Raw genomic sequence first — 19374 nt, forward strand, 5'->3', positions numbered from 1 at the left:
GAAGATTAAAGAACAACAAATGACCTTCATAATTGGAAATGATGTCTGCAACCAGTGTAGAATGCTCAGTATGAAGACTAACGTTTATACCTAAATTATTTCTAGCATCGTTCAGAACCATAGCAGCTCAATTGAACTCAACTTCACTTTCTATAAGGAGTTGAGATCAAACTAAGTTTCTTTCCTTAACAAGAATGTCTCTCTCATGAAGAGCCGAATCACGCTCTATCTTAATCTGAATAAGGGATTCTTGAAATTGTTATAATGCTTTCGCACCCCTAAAAGCAATTTCATCTTTTTCAGTAATAAGATCGTTCTTCTTTGCCTCCAATATTGGAACCGCTTATTTCTCCTCATAAAAGCGTCGTTTAAAATTGTTCGCAGTGGATAATGCATTTCTATGGCGTTCCCTAAGAGTAATATATTTTAATATTAATTCTTCTAAACTAAAGTTTTCAAATCCTCGAGTGGGGAAATTATTTAGAGAAGAATTGAGATGTTCTAAAAGAGTTCCAGCATCAGGAAGGTTAGCGGCTTCATCTGAAAGGTTATACAGGTCTACGAAGACAATCAAGTAAGAAGTGCGAATGATTGAGTGAAGGAAAAAGAGTGAGAAAGTCTGAATTACATACCAATGAGTTCCTTGTTTCTTTTTCTAACTTGAAGGACCAATTGAGAATTAGTTGAATTCTCATTTTTAAGTTGGGTATTCTCGTTCGCAAGGATTACATTTGCATCTAAAAGAGTAGACTTCTCATGTCTCAGTCTGATAATCTCAGCTTGTAACTTCTGAAGTTTCCTATCATTGTCCAAAGCAATCACATAAGATATGCGGGCACCCTGTAAGGATAAAAATAAAAATCATAAGTAGATGTTGCGAATAAGGAAAAAATCAAAGATAAATGTTATAGAGTGTTACCAAGCCATTCATTGCAAATTGGAAGTCTGGATTTATCGCAAAGGAAACTCCGCGAAGAGATCGATCCCCCAAATCAGGAACAGTACAGATCTTTGAAACCAATTGGAAGGCACGTTCTATTTCATTATCATCAAGAGTGGTAAAGGCATCTCCAGAAAAAAGATCAGACAACTTTTGACGATATGAGTCAACCGAAACTTCTTCTTCAGAAACTAAGGGATTTCTCTCCGAAGATTCAGAGCCTGAGGAAGAATCATATCTCGCACGTTTCCTAGAGACATCGTCTTTCAATGAGGTTTTCTGGGGTAAATTCTTTGAAGCAGGTTTCTTAGGGATTCTCTTGCTTTTGCCTATAACTTTGTCGCTCAATGGATTCACCTGTGCGAATAATCAAGATAAGTAACAAAGGCAACAATATTGTTAAAATTAGAAGTGTGTTTCTTACTTATTTATTTTGCGAAGTTCATACCTTGAGCGAAGTAGTGACTTTTGAGGCATCCTGCGAAAGAAAAGAAATAAATATAATAAAATTACAAAGATTTACAAGTTGGGTTAAGAGGGTCACATACCACTACTTTCTTTTCTTCGTTTTCGAGTAATTTGAATTTCCAAGGTTGATAAGGGGGAAAATCTTCGGGAATAGGATTGTCCAAACCATCCACGGTTCTCCCAGAAAAAAAAGGCCCATGCAAGATAACAGGACAATTAAGCCAACTGGAATCATTAGATCTGCGAGCAACACGATTCGAGTTTGAATTCCAATCTACATCTCGCATTATTTTATCATCCTCGGCGATACCATCTGCTCTTCTTACGCGAACAACCCATTTAGTCACATTACTCTTCATGATAGCGATATAATAATTCTTAAAGAAATTATCAAGAGTGTACTCAGCAGGATCTATGACTTTGTCACGATGACCTTCTTTTCGCACCTCCTCGGGATAAGAATTTCCAAGACCAGCTGCACGACGAGCATAATCTAAGGGTATCCTAATAGCATCGCCACTCAGTTGAAATACTGCAAGGGATCAAACAAAAAATAAAAATAATATAACAAGAAAGAATAAAGAACCGGAAGAAAACTTTTAAAGTCGTAATTAACACTTTATAGGTCTCTATAATTATTTATAGGACATAAACCCCCAAATGTGAAACATGTTTATTGTTTCCCCTCTTCCATTGTTCCCCAAAGTGGTACCTGTCCTGCTTACCCCTCATGACCGGCCCTGACGGTAGTGGCACCAGGTAAACAGTTGTTGAGCCTATAAGAATTTAAACCAGACATGCGCAAACGGCTTAAAAAAATGTTGGTGATAGCAAATTCACTAACAAGATCAATTGTAGTTTCATAACATCTCTCCCTCTTTAAGGAAAGCAAGCTTAATTGAAATCCTTATTCTTTTGGTCTCAACTATACAAAGTTGGCTTTTGGTCTTTGTATAGAGACTTAATTCTGAGAGTTCAAAACTGGACTACGTCCCGAGGTTTTTCAACAAGACTGTAGTTTTCCTCTTTAACAAAATCTTGCTGTGTTATTTACTTTTAATCTGCATTATAATTATCTTATTATAATAAAGTAAATAACACTTGTACGTTAATCCGAATTACTTGACATTGATCCTAATAGTCAATCGGTTTATTACCTTAACTATTGTCAAGTAAATATCTTGTTGTCATATTGTCTCGACTTTGTCCATAAACAATCACACAAGGTATAAGACTTATAGGTTGAAGCGGAAAAACGTGGTGTATTTGGATACCCTCATCATTTCAACGACTAATGAAGTGGCAAAAACATTAGCGAAGGAAGCTAAATAAAATTCTGGTATTTTAGATTGGGATGTTATTACCCTTCATGTATTAATCAAAATTGTTATAAGATAAATCTATTATTAAGAGAAGAGATACCCATCTTTGTATATTTGATGGCTCTGCTCGTGATGTAATTTGGACCTCGACTTTATTTAATTTCTTTAATAAAATCTTATTTACAACAAGAAAAATAAAATACTTGTATAACTCATTAGAATGACCTGATTACCTCTAAATTTGTAAATCAAGCTTTATCCAAGGATATAGTTTCTGTCACTAGTTAATAAACTTCTTGTTTTTGCATTAAAAAAACAAATAAAAGAAAAAGAAAAACTACATTTGATTTAAGAAAACAAAAGTGGGTTTCATCAAAAAAAAAAAAACTAAAAAAAAAAATAATCAGGGGATGTCGCTTAATCATTACTAGTAGATTATTTGTTATTTGAACCGTTTCCGATCAATCAATATTTAGAGGGAAAAAAATGAAAGCTACATAGCAAATTGAAAATTTACTTATTGATAAAAACAACCATTTCTGGACTACAGGATCGAAATGCAATTAATTCACTACAAGAAAAGTTGCTTTTAGTGGAAAAATGTTGTGTCACGAAAACCAATTTCTTCGTTGCAAAAAGAATTTAGTGGCACAAAAAAGTTCATCGCCTATAGTGAGTCGTTGAAAGTGTTTTGTGACGTCCTTAATAAATCGTCACCGAATTTTTTAATTAGCAACATAAGTCTTTTTGCCACCAAAACTGTCTTTTCCTGAGAAAATAAAATTGGCACTGTTCACTAATTTTGTGATGAAGAATTTTGTCACTCTAGGTATTTTTGGTGGGGAATATATTTTATCACTTAAAATAGTTTTAGTCGCGAAATTTGCTCGTCTCAAAATATATTTATAGTAAATAATCAAATTCGTCATGTAAGATAGTTTTAGCCGCGAAATTTGTTTGTCTCAAAATGCACTTATAATGAAGAAACAAGATCGTCACATATATACTTTTAGCCACGTTCGTCTCAAAATATACTTATAGTGAAGAAACAAATTCCTCACCTAAATAGTTTTAGCCACGAAATTTTTTCATCTCTGAAAAAATAATAATTTAGCAGCGAAATAACTTTCATCTCAAAATAGAAAATCGATAACAAAATTTAGTCGTCTCTAAAAGTATGTATAATGACCAAATAGGATTGTCTCTGTATAGTCATTTCAATAACGAATATCATCGTCTTCAAAATAACTTTACCTGCAAATATAGTCGTCTCAAAAAAAAAAAATCGTCGAAGTCATTCGTCTCAAAAATTATTAGAGACACAACACTTCCCTCGCCAAATTTTCTTCAGTGACTAGCATATATTATCATCGATGATTCCAATAAGATTTATTACACAAAAAATAAATACAACAAATAAGCATTTAAATAAATAAATAATTTTAGTTGAATAAAAAATAATTAGACATAAAACCAATTGTTTAAACAAGATCCAAACCAAAAAAAAATCTGGTAAAGAAACTACCAATAAATAAATAATCCCTGCTACTAGTTAAAAAAAAATATTAAAACTAAAACAATAATAATGTAACAATTGATTTTGTGGTGTGGCACTCAACTTTCATTGGTTATGTTGTTTAGCCGGAGATTACCCATCAAATTTTGTATGTTTCTTGTGAACTTTTCATCATCTTCTTTCAATGTCTTGATAACCTCATTCTGAGCGCAAATTCGGTCATCCTGGGCTTGAATTCTATCAGCCTGCGCTTGTATCATTGAATGAAGTCCTTCACTATTAAAACCAGTGGTTGTAGCACGACGTTATCTTTGTTTTTTCTTCAGAACTTTAGCACATACCTCTGCCTCAGTCAGTGGAGTAGCTCCCGCTTTGTTTCCTTGCTGCATTAGCTCATTCATTGTGTCATGTATCAAGATACATAATAGAGAGAATAATTAGCAAATGCACCATAATGTCAAACATGTAGGTTAATTATGATGATATAAAAATTGAATTGTTAAGAGAAGATTACAAATATTTGGATGTGTTTCTGAATCTTATTGGTTTAGACATAGACAACACAAATAGAATAGTACTAATGTCTATACTCACCCATTTGATGCGAGCTTCATCAGAATCCAAACAACTTCAAATGTTCTTTATTGATAAACATATGGGTGTCATAAAAAGTGTCAATCTCAGCTTGCTCGGATCCAGATTTCCTTTCTGTTTTACGAAGGAAATGAAAAACAAGTATAAGAACCTTACTAATTAACTAAGTTGATGTTGCAACATAAATAGAGTAAACATTAGACAACACATATTCTATGCCCGACTTCTAATATTCTTAAAATACTATAATAATTAGAAAACTGGGAGAAAATCATATTCATAGGTTTGACACCGGTGGAGTTTAATTTCTAGGTAGTTCAAACAACCTAGAAATTCAACTGCCTCGGTCCAAAATATATTATTTGGCATCAAAGTTGAATGAGTGGAAAATAACCTATCACCATCTTCATTGGCTAACAACTTCCTTCTATTCAATTAACCAGAGCCATTTTATATCCAATGAATCAAAACTCTAATTTCTCCAATTCATCTTCAATATAACCAGATTCAACCATTAAATGCATGTTCCACTTGAAACTCATCTTTAATTGAATTAATCAAACCCTGATTTCTCCAATTCGTCTTTAATATCAACATATATAACCATCAAATCCATCTTCTACTTGAAATCCATGAACATCAACATCATCAGAAACCCTCATTTAATATCATTATCTAACAACAAACTTGATGGCAACACATCCATCTTTGATCATAGTTCATGATACAAACATAATAAAAATACTGAGAGTCCTCGATTAGGTCGGAAGTTTCTTGTCTATGGCGGAAATTATCAAAAGAGGAGAAACAAATAAAAAGGAAAGAAAAAGGGTAGGAATTGTTTTATATATGGGCGAAAAACAAGGATGAAATTAGAATTCCCATGGATAGGTATCGACTTTCTTTTCCACTGATGGGAGGAAAATAAGTTTTACTGGAAAAAAAAAATCCACCCTAAAAAAATTATGCCAAACATGTGTAAAATGAACTGCCTCCACCAATTACCTCCACCAACTCCACTCCATCCTTAATTCCATCCGTGCCAAACGCACTCTAAGTGAATTTTGAGTTGGAAACAATTCTTATTGAGTTAAAAATGTCTAGGGATTAAAATAACCTAAGCAAAGAGAATACTACTATAGTAATGGACTCAATTAAATCCACCAGCCTCTTCATATTCCTAACCATACAATCGCAGAGACTGTCGCGCGCACCCCATAAGTGAGCTTCTCCCGAGATTTAACCATATGTCATCTTCATCTTGTACAGATCTTTTCCAACTAAAAATGTGTTAGAGCATTGCTCGGTCGAACTTACAAGTGTTTCTATCTCAAGCTTGTTGTCAAATTTAGTTGATAAAAACTATATCTTGATTTCAAGTCTACATTTAGTCAAGTGTCGGACTAGGATAAAAGTGTGTAGTTGAGTACCAAGCATCAGTGCATTCTACTGTTTGAAGGAGAAGACCAACCAAAGCTTTTGGATAACTTCATCAACTAAAGGTAAGTAAAGAGTGAACCACCTATTACTCAACTTTTCACTTTTCCATCTATGAGACATTTTCGAATGACTAAATTAGACACTACATGCATAATAGAAATTTCGAGTCAAGTTTATCTTGATTAATCGTTCTCGAAATATGCTAAGCTTAAGAATATTCGTTCATACTTGATGAAATCGGTTAAGAAAAATTTATCGTTCATAAACTAAATTATGATTCAAGATTTAGTCATTTAAAAATAACCTGTAATAGTGATATGTGTCATTGATGTTATTCGGGAATGTTTCAAATCGATTATTAGAGAGATATAAAACTACTGTAAATTTGGATACTGGACTGTATGCATACCAATTCACATACTGATATAAGTCCAGAGCTGCAGACGTACACTACCAGCGTAGTTGTAGTTTTCCAGCGACTTTTTGGTACTTAACCCAGTATCTATACCATATAAAGTCTATTGACTCGTGAATCAGGAGGGTACACATACCTAGTATTCAAACCGCAAAATATATTTTGGTTTCTCAACCGTAAAGGTACGCATACCAGTATGCAAACCGGAAGAGATCTGTGGATTCCTAAACCAGTTTTTGTCGTAAGGGTACACATGCCCGGTACACATACCATGAAAAAATACTCACGAACATGTATACAGTATAGTACCCGGTACACGTACTTACCTTGTCGAATATTTTCAGATGCATCAGAATTGTTTCTATGAGATAATCGACATCTGGACAACTTTTTAAAAACACTGTCTAGACATATTTGATCACATTTGTGACTCGGTTAAAAGTCTTAAAGTTTTATATGAAAATGGTTAAGATTATTGTTCGACTGACTAGTTTTGTCTAACCTTTCATGAACTAGTCATTGTACACGGTTCAGTTATGGTTCATCCTAACCAGAGTGTACATTCTGTTATATTAATCTCAATTCAAGTTTTTCATATAACGGTGATTATTGATTGCTTGATTACAAAGATACCTTATCTTAAATCTAAAGCAACCTTGATCTTGAAAGTCTATATAAGGAGAACCTCAAGCTCCCGTGATCTTTGAATTCCTGACGCTATTCTTGTGTAACCTAATTGTAAACTAGAGTCGTCCTCTCCTTTAAACCTTTTTAGGTTTAGCAACTAAAAAGACTTCACCTAAGATTCGTGAAGCCAGGTCCAACTATCTTTATCTTGATAGTTCGTGTATCCTGATCTTGTTTTAATTGATTGTTGAGCCTTTAGATCCAACAAACAAGATAGATAGAAATCATAGAGTTTCTTCGTCTCATACTTCGTGATTCCAAAAGTTTATACTTGTGAGGTGAATAATAATCTAGACTAATTTTAGGGATTCATATGACCGAATTTTGAGGTTTGCTACACTTTTTCTATTGCAATCGATTTCTTAAATCATCTTGATATTTGATCAGATCAGAAACCACATATATGCTTATATGTGTGGGACAGATTGGTTTAAAGTCTTCAGTTGAGTTGAAGCAACTCTTAGGTTGTAAAGGACGTCAGCTAAGGGAATCAATTGCGCAGATCCTTGCGAGATTCAAGAGGCGTAAGGAGCGCGACTGTAAATCGCTGTGACGATATATTCGGTCTTAATTACATTCGAGTCTAAAGTTCTGATAGCGGGCTAGTGCCTGTAGCGGCTTAATATAGTTTGGTGTTCAAATCTCGACTAGGTCCCGGGGTTTTTCTGCATTTTCGGTTTGCTCCTTAACCGTATTTCTGGTGTATGTGTTATTTCTTTTCCGTATTATATAATTTATCGAAATATTGCAAGTTGTACATTAAAATCAATTCGAGTAGAAAAGTCCATCGTTATTATTGGATACGACTTGATTGATTTTTGGTATCGTCCAAGTAGTCTCACGGATAATCAGGTTCACAGACTTGTCTCTGTTTATATTCTGATTGTTAGAGAAAGAGATATAAGCTCTTCATATAATTTCCGATTGAGAATCATTAAGTTGTAACTCTCGGAATTGTAAAAAGTTTGTGAGGTATTTTGGTACCCCGCATTTTCAAAATGCTCCCACTAGCATTGCCGAAACCGGTACAACTAGATAAAAGTAAAGCTTAGATTTCGTGAAAAAAAAATGTAAAATAGGACAATGGCATTCACAACACCACTTGAACCCAAATCCTTGTCTTCCCTGTTTTGACGGATCAATGAAAGCATAATCCACCAAGTTGAATATCGAGCCAACAATTGCCCCGACTAAATACAAATTTAGCAAGAACCGTGATCTAAATATCCATCTGATTGTAGTCCAAAAAATAAGAAAAATTTAAAATCTATGAAAGCGATGGGTTTATGATTCTTTTCCCAGGAAATAAAATTCCCATTCCGTCGTCCAAATGCGCTATTATATTGTCTGAATGCCATGGACTTCCTATTGATCTGCATAACTGAATATCCCAAAAATCCAAACTTCCTCTTTTTCTTCAATTTCTTTTACAAAAATTCAATTACATACCAATTTTATGTTAGATTATTGTGTGTTGCCTAGATTTACTCTGATATTAATTCGGGTAACATTTGGGTAACATTTAAATTAGGATTTTATACTTTCAATAAAACTTATCCTTGTTCTACAGGGATTCTAGATTCAAGTTTTGTATATATTTCTTCTGATCGTCTTCTAATGGCTGACTATTGTCATTATGAAGAATATAATACCCTTAATGGCACTTTGTTACCATGTGATGGTATATTTATGTATATCATTGATGGCGATCTCCTCGGGCATGACGTTGATCTTTGAATTCGATTCAAGATCCATGGCTACCGTTTTTAATCGTGATTATGATGTTATGTGCTTATTACTCCTTGCTATGTGAGCATCAAGATTTGAAGAAATTATCCAAATGGTTGGAAAGAGTTCCAAAAACCATCCCTCAGAAAACATCTGATTTCAATTTGTATATGTACTCAATACTTTTACAACGTGTTCGGTTCAAAGAATTAGGAACTAGGTAATCCAATTACAGGTAATATGCCCAATTCTCTGAACCAAACAAAGTTGTTAATCTCAGAATTCAATTCCAAGGTAATCTGATCCCCCAAAACCGTGTTTTCAATTGCACTCGTAAACGAATGCAATGGAATCCAATTCCCCGGAATTGGATATTAAATTTGCTTAAATGACGTTTTTATCCTTTCGTCAAACCACGATTTCTATAGCAATTAGGTCTCAAAAAAAAAAAATTCTCAAAGAGACGAAACATATCAAAGATAGAATCACCGATAAAAAAAACTCTATCGTTTAAGTTCAAACCGGTGAAGAACATGATTTTTCCAATGGTAAGGTATTTAAGTCATTTTTCAAAATATATTACCATGTAATCGAATTATCCCAACCAAACACAACCTTTTTGATTAAGAAATCAATTCCCTGGAATTCAATTCTAGGAGTTGGATTACCCCATATCCAATTCCTTGGCGTTGGAAAACTTGAACCAAACACGCTGGTAGTGTATCTTAGATCTTCTGTATTAGGGGCTCTCATTAAATATATTTTTTACTATTCTTTGTTGATGATGTATGAATTTCTGTCACTTGTTGAAAACTTATTAATATATAATTAGAGCTCTATGTAGCCCCTTCTTCCTTCAAAAATAAATAAATAAAATGCCATGGACTAATTAAGTTTACGTGGGAATTTTGCCACACAAAATGTTCCAATAGAAAAAAAAATTAAAATCATTTTTCATAAAAAAATTCAAAAAAATAAATATTCCAAAAGACCATATAACCCCTTTCCCCTATATTACGAATAACATGATATATAATTCCGTGGGATTGCAAATTTTGGGATTCATGTAAATTATTTGTGTGTTTGGTAACTCAATTAAAATTTCTAGGATATATAGAGTTTTTTTGTATTAAAGTCTTTGTACCGTTTAGCATTGTCCTCAAATCTTAAAATTGCATATATATGAGATTTATAGTTAAAAAAAAGTGGGTCCATAAATCCCGTGGAATTTACGGTTTGTTTGCAGAATTCACGGTTTTTTGGAATTTTTAATCCCGTGGGATTACAAATTCTGGGATTCATGTAAATTTCTTGTGTGTTTGGTAACTCAATTAAAATTTCTAGGATTTATAGAGTTTTCTTGTATTAAAGTCTTTGTACCATTTAACATTACCCTCAAAATCAAATCCTAAAATTGTATATATATGGGATTATAGTTAAAAAAAAGTGGGTCCATAAATCCCTTGATAAGTTTCCCAACAAATTTTAGAGAGGGGTCGGAATCCATATAGAGAATTCGTTGGAAAACTGAATCCCGTATGAAACGTGATTCCGAGAATTCGGGCAACCAAACATTAAGAGCCCGTTCGGTTGAGAGAATTAGAATTTTAGGAATCCAATTCCTAGGGAATGCGCCGAATTCCTTGAACCGAACGGGGCAAATGAACTCCATGTAATTGGGAATTTCAATTCCTAGGGATCCAATTCCCTCCAAAATGATAGATTTCCATTGCATTGGTCCAATGATGCAATGGAATTGGATTCCGGGGTAATAACAATGGTAATTGGATTATCTCAACCGAACATGAATTTTTTGGATTGGAATAAAATTCCTTGGAATCCAATTCCAAGAATTGGATTACCCCATAATTGAATTCCCAGGATTCTAATTCTCCCAACCGAACATGCTCTAAGAGGAAAATATAATTCTACTAAATCATCTGGACCCATAAATTCCACCTTTAGAATTCTACATCTACACCCACCGATACCCTGCTGCTCCTAATATCATTTTCATTTTCCTTTGTACACACATAAATCTCTCTCTTCAGATCTCACCGAAATCATTCCGTCTTCATCATCGTCGAACCTTTCAGAGATCTCTGTTCCCGATTTCTCCCTAGATCTCATTGTCACCCGTAAGGAAGAAGAGATTTGGCTGTGAAGGATAATTTTAGGGTTTTTAATGGGATTTTTCTTCCAATTTTTTTTTTTTGTATCGATTTGAAGTCGATTTCGAAATTCATTGAATAGATTCGATTATGGCACAACATCATGAGATAAAATTAGGTCCGTTTGGACTAACTAACAATGGAACACCACGAAGAAGAAGAAGAAGAAGTGGAGGAGGAGGAAGAAGAAGAAGCAAAAGCAAAAGGAAATTCAAATACAGCGTGGACGACAACGGCAGAGAAGAATTACACTGATGAAATTAGATCCTTCATTGATGATTTTATCAATTTTGTTTGATAAAATCGAAGGTGGTAGTGTTCTTACTAATGGAGGAGGGGATTATGTGCGGGAGATGATTTTTTTGGCATTCATTGAAGAAGAAGAAGATGTATAAACAGGTAAATCTCATTCATTGTTGATTTTTTGTTTAAACTATTTTGTGCTGCTATGTTATCCTACGCCACATCATTAACCTATCCTACACCGCTACCATCAATTTAGCTGCCCCCAAATAGGTTCCTGTTGGCTGCGGATATAAATCGACTGAAAGTTACTTTGGGTAGACCCCTCATAGCAGTTTTTCTTTAGGCGGGTGTGTTGTTGTTTTGAACTATATAGACTGATGAAATCGTTCTTTCTTCATCAAAGCAGAGAAAAAATACCTTTAAGACTTCTGAAACTACTTGAATTTGATAATTCAAGTTCTTAATTAGTTAGGTTTTCCACCATACTGTGTTCTTACTTAGAAGACTTTGTACACTCTTAGCTAGAACCTGCTCCCTCCTTAAAGAAATCATTCTCAGAGGTTCGTATAATGTAATATATGATGAAATCTACTGGTTATTTTTGATTGAGAATCATTCATATGATGATTGAGATGGGTTTTCTCTATGTTGGTTAAATTTTAATGAAAAGCTTAGGTTCTTGAACATTAATTATGTTGATTATTGGATTGAAATTTTCTTTAATTTTTCAAGAACCCCATTTTGATTTGCAGAAGTGCGTATAATGAAATGTATGATGAAATTTACTGGTTATTATGATTACATTGAATCATTTAGATGAGATTGAAGATGGGTTCTCTCTATATTGGTTAAATTTTAATGAAAACCTTTGGTTCTTGAACCTTATTAAGTTGATTCTTCGGTAGAAATTTCTTTAATTTTCAAGAAACCCATATTCTCATTTGCTGAAGTGCATATAATGTAATGTTTGTTGAAATTTACTGGTTATTATGATTATACCGAATCATTTAGATGAGATTGAAGATGGGGTCTCTCTATATTGGACAAATTTTAATCAAAACGTTTGGTTCTTGAACCTTATTAAGTTGATTCTTTGATAGAAATTTCTTTAATTTTTGTAGAACCCCATATTCTCGTTTGCTGAAGTGCATATAATATTATAATGTAATGTTAGATGAAATTTACTAGTTATTATGATTGAATTGAATCATTTAGATAATGATTGAAGATGGGTTCTCTCTACATTGGTTAAACTTTAATAAAAATCTTTGGTTTGTCTCTTAGTTTCTGGCTTTTTAAGAAGCAATTGATAGTATACTATTAGTTCATTAGTTTCTTTTAAGTGGGTTAAAATTCTACATGTGATATCCCTTTCTTTTCCCAACTGGTATAGAGAAGACCTGGGCAAACCAACAAATGGCTTTTTGCTTGGACATATTTTAATTTTCTATATGTTATTATTATTAGGTTGGATATATTCTGATCAGAAACGGCGATGGGCGACCATGGACAATGTTTAGCATGCAAATATCTGCGTAGACCATGTTCAGAAGGGTGTCCTTATATTCAACTGTTCAGTACATACTTCGATGCACCAAAATTCCAAATAGGATATGCAGCTTCCATTGCTGACATACAGAAAATAGAAGCCCGTATAACGGATAGCACGCTTACATTTGAAGCAAATGCTGGAGTGAATGAACCTCTTGTTGGGGCAACAGGAATCCTTTTAGCACTGCATCAACGTATGAGAGAAGAAGTTACCCGCTTTGAAACCATTACAGGCAAAGGTGTGAACGTTATTCCAGCAGGCACTATGAATCATGTTATCCTAAAAGATTCAGAGAAAATTGAGCAGCAACATCGAGCTTGTCCAGCATGCACCTATCTACCGCAAAAGTGCAAGGTGGATTGTCCATTCGTTCCTTTCTTTGAAGCACGCAAATCTAGAGATTTCATCAGAGAGTTTTGTACAGTACTTTGTGGCTCAACAGCTGTGTTGCCTGATCACTCTAATCTTCAGTCAGCTGATGAATTGAACAAAGCGGGTATAACGGCTAAAGCATTGGAATTTGAAAGTAAAGCTAGGGTTCACGATCCAGTTTATGGGATAACAGGAATAATTTTATCATTGTACAAGAACTGGTGGAACCTTAATCACCATGTTCGTTTGCTTGAGCAACGACATCGGAGTGTGCAAAATTTTCCTACTGTTCAAATTGGTTCTTGCAACATTCCTACAGATAAAGGCAAAGGGAATGTGACCCCAGAATCCACAAATGAATGTTGTACTATTGCAGAATGGATGGATATGGAAGATGATGATGAGTCTCTTTACAGCAGAGAAGAAAATGTTCAAGGCATTCCACTATTGAGTCAGCCATGGGGGGCACTTGTTCAAGGCATTCCACTACGAATATCAGAAAATGTTCCTCAAAATGTACCATCACAGCTACAACGACAACTGTCAGCTCCTTATATTCAGCAATCCACTTCATCATCACTAAGAGCACCCACTTCGTCTTCTCAAAGAATGAGCAGCACAGGAAGAGCACTGCAAAGAGCCTCAACACCTCAACAACGAGAAGCTTGGGGACAACTTTTAGGTAGGCCACCTGTTCAGCACATTCCTCAAAATGTACCATCAGAGCTACAACAACTGGCAGCTCCTTCTCATAGTCAGCAAGCCGCTTCATCATCATTGAGAGAGGCACCTTCGTCTCAACAAGGAATGAGCAGTACCACAGGAGAAGCAATAAATAGAGCCTGGCAAAATCTAACACGACAAGAACGAGAAGAACTATTGCGTCAGACATGGAATCGACTTCCAGATACGTCACATGTTCAAAACCTTGTACAACGATTTCCAGATAGGCCAAGTGTTCAAGACATTCTACAACGAACATCACAGCGTGTTCCACACAGTGTAATACCACAGCTACAACAACAACTGGCAGCCCCTTCTCATGGTCAACTAGCCACTTCATCATCATTAAGAGCGGCAACTTCGTCTCAACAAGGAACGAGCAGTAGCACAGGAACACCACCAACAAGTACTACAGACACTATATAAGCCTATAAGGTATGCTGCTGGTCCACCCTACCACTCCTAGCTCCTAATTAGAATTTGTTTGTTGACTTAACTTACCTTTAAAAGGAGATTTCTTTAACTGGTTTCATACTCTGTGTAGTGGTTTTTCAAAATGCTCTTTTTTGATGCTTCTCAAGTATTGCATTTATTTACTGTTGAATGTCCCAAGTTCTCCATCTTATTGTTTTAAAACTCAAATGGAGCTTCCCTCTTCACTCTTCTTGCAGGAACTGGTGATATGATATCATTGAAGACTTTGAAAGTCTGTTGCAGCGCTAAAGTAAATAACTGTTGAAGAAACGGAAAGATCCGGCTATGGGTGTTTCACCGAAAGATGAACTTAGCTAGCCAATTGACGCTAACCCATTGTCAATCGTATTTTCAGCGGTAGTTTAGTATGTATGGTTGTTGTAGTGGCAGTAGTAACTTTGACGTTCTAGTTTACATTCCTGCCTATATCAGTACCATTCCCAGCTTTGATCATGTCTTCAGTACTTTTTATCATTTGGTTTTTTATGTTTTGCTGATGAATCATATGCTACAATGTTATCCTTGATTTCATGAAGAACCATATGAGTTCCTTTCTCAGTATTTCGCTGATTTTATAGCCAGGCATATGATAAAGTTTTTTTAGGTAAATGTTACATCTGAACTCAGTTGGGTTCAACAGGCCAACTACGGAATTCGGAATGTTAACCTTAGTTTTAAAGGTTTTCATGTTCATAATGCAGTTATTAATGTGTACTGAAGGAGTCATTGACTGATTTAACAATGCCTCTGATTTAGGATCTTCAAAGCATCCTATAGTTGAATGCACCACGGCGGAGCCTTGATTAGTGTGGAAACCCTGCACTTAACGACATTCTAAGGAGTGACAAATGACCCATTTCCCGTTTCGTTTATAAGATCAGTGAAGTAATAACATCTATTTCTGCATAAGCAACTGATCATATTGTATAAAACTTGGCCAGCAGAAAAAAAAAACAGTTGATATAGATAATCCTCGTGATGATATCGATGTATAAGAATAAAAGCATACTGTGGTAACCTGATCGAATCAGCCGCCAAAAACTTAATCGACTTAGTACTCTTGTTTTGTCGAGCTCTTTAAAAATTATTGTCCACTAAAACTCGTGAATTTTTTCCCAAACAGTGAAGGTCATTCGGTAGTGCCCCCAATCCTATGCTTAATACTTATTGGAGTGGTAAACACTGCCATACTACTAATTACCATCAATCGGTATTACTTTAAACCTTCTTTGCTAATCGTGGATTGCTTAATCAAATTAAAAAAGTAACCTGAATGACAGATTATAGGCAGATACACAAATGATTCATCAACATTTTCCTTGTAGAAAAATTAATTACTTTATACCCTCTTGATTAAAAGCTCTTGTGCTAAAAGTTATTTTTGGGATTTCATACGACCTGTTAATTCCCCTATAGCACTTGACAACATCAGTAGATTAACTCAGATATCACAAACAAATTTTTTTTAATCTTAAGATTTATGTCCAGCCGGTTAGTTTGGGTCTGCAATGGTTACCTCGACCTGTACACCTGGTTCGATTGTGATAGACGTGATCTTCTTTACAACTTATGATGAACTTACACAATCAAATTAATAATGAAACCGGAGATTACCCGGAGGAGGAAGGAAGGTATACAGAGGGACTAAAGTGCAAACAAAAAAAAAGGATATACTAAAATAAAATAAAATAAAATTATTTTATAACTAGGTATCACCCCGGCCTACGGCCGGGGCTCAACCTTTTTCGTTTTTGTTTTGTTATTTGATCGGCTGGTCCGTATTCTACCAAAATCTTTTTTAGTCATTCGCAAAACTAATTAAATTATAACGGTCAAACATCGAGCTTATAAGTTAGTTCGGACTTGCGTCCCTAGTATTTGTGGTTGTGTCAAATTAACCGGGGTTTACAGCCCCGGCCGTGGTCCCTTGAGGATACCATAGTATTTTGTTGATCGGGTCAAATTAGCCGGGGCCGTGGTCCCTTGAGAATACTATAGTATTTTGTTGGTCAGGTCAAATTAGTCGGGGCTTAGAACCCCGGCCGTGGGACCTTAAACATTCCCTAATGTTTTGTTGGTCGGAGTTGTGACACTTAAATCTCGCACATAAATCTTTACCATGTTTTTTATTTTATTTGTTTTTTAAAAATAGCTTTTACATTAGTTGAGGCTAACTTAAATTTTCTTGAGAAAGTTATGGTACAAATCATTATGCTTATTGGATGATTGAACGTTCAAATGACTTATTCGATGGACCAGAGTATATCTGGTGTATACGTATAATCTTCATGGAGGGTCATCCACCAAACATAATCCAAACAGAACCATAGCCATATGTTTAACGTGAAGATGTATTAGTAAGGAGATATTTGGTTGCATTAAACATAAAGCCTCTTACCCAATTCACTCCTCTTCCTCTATTAGGTTTTCTTTCTTCTCCTTTCCTCTTTAGACCATTTTTTTTAAATCATCAGCTCTGTTTTCTTTTATTTCACCGTATCCATCCTTTAAATCATCCATAATAATAACTTAGTATTAATAACTCAGTATTATTATGATATTGAGAGACACAGTTAAGAATTAGAAGTCGTTAATGGAGGGGAAGAACTATAGATAGAAGACCATCTGTTGGTGAAACCGTTAAAGAATGATGCTCTCTTGTTCTATAAATACATCTACTTAGTGTTAGCCTATATTAACGGAAACTTAGTCAAATTAGGAAATCCGACGCTGCAGTCAAATTAAGAAATCCAAGGATCCGACGCCGTTAAATAATCTTTAGAATCATATTTTTATTAAGAAGCTAAGGGATCGGACGGACGTCTATATAAGACATATAACCGATCAATCTCCATCGTGGGATGACGAAATCGATGGTCGGATTTATAAGGCTACACACACCACTTCTTTTTATAATATAGATTATCTCCGAAATACGTATGTATTGATGAGATGATATCCAACGGTTAATATGTGCACCCTTACGATAGTTGTCACAAGGATGACCTCATCACAGCATGACTCGCAACGCAATATCACGTGGTAATAGCTTCTCCATTGTTGAGAACTCACCAACGTTAAAATCTAGATAGGATTTTTAAACCTTAGCCATATGTATTTTGGATCGAGGATAAAAGAAAGTCGGATCTAGACTTCTCCCCATGATTCTCATCTTTAATTACATGACAACGTTTCAAAATTTTTAAAACTCTTAACTAACCGATAAAATATATTCAAATGGGTAATAACCCTCTTAAGTACATGCATTAAAATCTTAAAATGATGAGTTCGTGGTTGTGCCGGAGAAAATTCTTGGAAATCTAGTGATAAGCTTGAATGAGAGCTGCAGTTTATGCATTGTTGATGATTTAAGGTGTAGACAAGAATAACAAGAGCAAGTTTCACAGACAATAGTGAGCTCCAATTAGCTTTGCAAAATCCCATTTGCATTGGCTGAATTTTTTAGTGAAAGAGAAAAAGGACGGGGAAGTGTCAATATACAGGCAAAACAAAACAAAACTGATGCGTCTCAAGGTGGACCAAGGGGATAGTCCAACTGTGGACCAAGCCTCTCCACCATAGAGATCGATAGGTGGGGTTTATAAGTTTTAAGTGGGCCCTCAAAAGAGTTTGAAGAGCTAAATTTCAATGGTCCGTATTTGGACCATAAAAATCGGAAATGATTAATTTATCGCAATTTTGTCCCGCAAAAAAATTCCGCCTAAGATACAGGGTTGGGCACATTTAAAATCCTTTCTAATCCCAATGTAGAGAGGTGCTCCCGTGGCCGCACGATCCCCTCACGGGATGCATTGTGGGAGAATAGTGCGGTAAGTGTATGACTACTCCATAAAAATAAAAATTGGTACACCTTTAAACTTTTCGAAATAAAGCCACGTGTTCAACTGTTTCACTACATAAATCGGAGTTTTCGAATCGCTCGACAAACAAAAGAAGAAGTTGCATTTTTTCACGATTTATCGCTTGAAAAATAAAAGATACGTCACCAACATTAGTAACTCTACCTCCAAATTAATCAACATATCCATTTTGTATATCCATTTCGTATATCCGTTGGTAATTTATCAGTTTTAATACGATTCCAGTGTCTACTTATTCCAACTAGAAACGCTCTAATTATACAAGGCGCTAATGGAACCTTGCAGATACTACCTCTTCTTTCAACAACAATTCTGACAAGTCTAAATTTAACAAGTTTGTGAATCTTTAGATTTTAATCTCTTATTGTTCCTCAGAACCAATGTTTTTAATAAGAGATTTTTGAGATTTTTGATTGATTGTAAGAGTGAAACAAGTAGATGATGATGACAGATTTTAGGTTTTCCCCATGAAATTGCTGTGACTTTGGAGAGTGAACTCTAAAATTTTATTTAAAAGGAAAATGACGCACGAGTTAAATCAGACCTATTGGTGGCTTGGTGTTATTTGAACTGTTCGATTGAAAAATTGGGTATTCATAGTCACGTGGGTCCCACCCGACGTGAGGGAAAATCTTTTTGGCAAAACGCTTAGATGTTTTTCTTAATTAGTTGTGTTTCCTTATCTTATTTAAATCACAATTCTAAACTATTATAACATAAGTACTTGTTGTGGAATGATCATTCAATCTTTATAAGTATTTCAAGCAATGGGTAAAGTATAAAGCATCTAAAGCTATTGTTGAGCTTTCAGTGCAAGGATAAAGTATCCCTTTTATAACCGCAGG

The 19374-nt window shown here is 34.9% G+C and overlaps 1 protein-coding gene across 1 annotated transcript; it reads left to right on the top strand.

Annotated features, from left to right (window-relative positions):
- The first annotated feature begins 11094 nt into the window (after positions 1-11094).
- On the top strand, positions 11095-15209 carry LOC113280977. Its single transcript, XM_026529605.1, has 3 exons — positions 11095-11680; positions 12995-14609; positions 14846-15209. The coding sequence occupies exon 2, from the start codon at positions 13023-13025 to the stop codon at positions 14598-14600; it is 1578 nt and encodes a 525-aa protein (XP_026385390.1). The 5' UTR covers positions 11095-11680; positions 12995-13022; the 3' UTR covers positions 14601-14609; positions 14846-15209.
- The last annotated feature ends 4165 nt before the right edge of the window (positions 15210-19374 follow it).

The sequence above is a fragment of the Papaver somniferum genome, chromosome 5, assembly GCF_003573695.1.
Source record: "Papaver somniferum cultivar HN1 chromosome 5, ASM357369v1, whole genome shotgun sequence".
Taxonomy (NCBI): Eukaryota; Viridiplantae; Streptophyta; class Magnoliopsida; order Ranunculales; family Papaveraceae; genus Papaver; species Papaver somniferum.

Bases quoted from the DNA above. Each gene is read 5' to 3' on its own strand.
- LOC113280977 (XM_026529605.1), top strand. From the start codon at position 13,023: ATGGGCGACCATGGACAATGTTTAGCATGCAAATATCTGCGTAGACCA.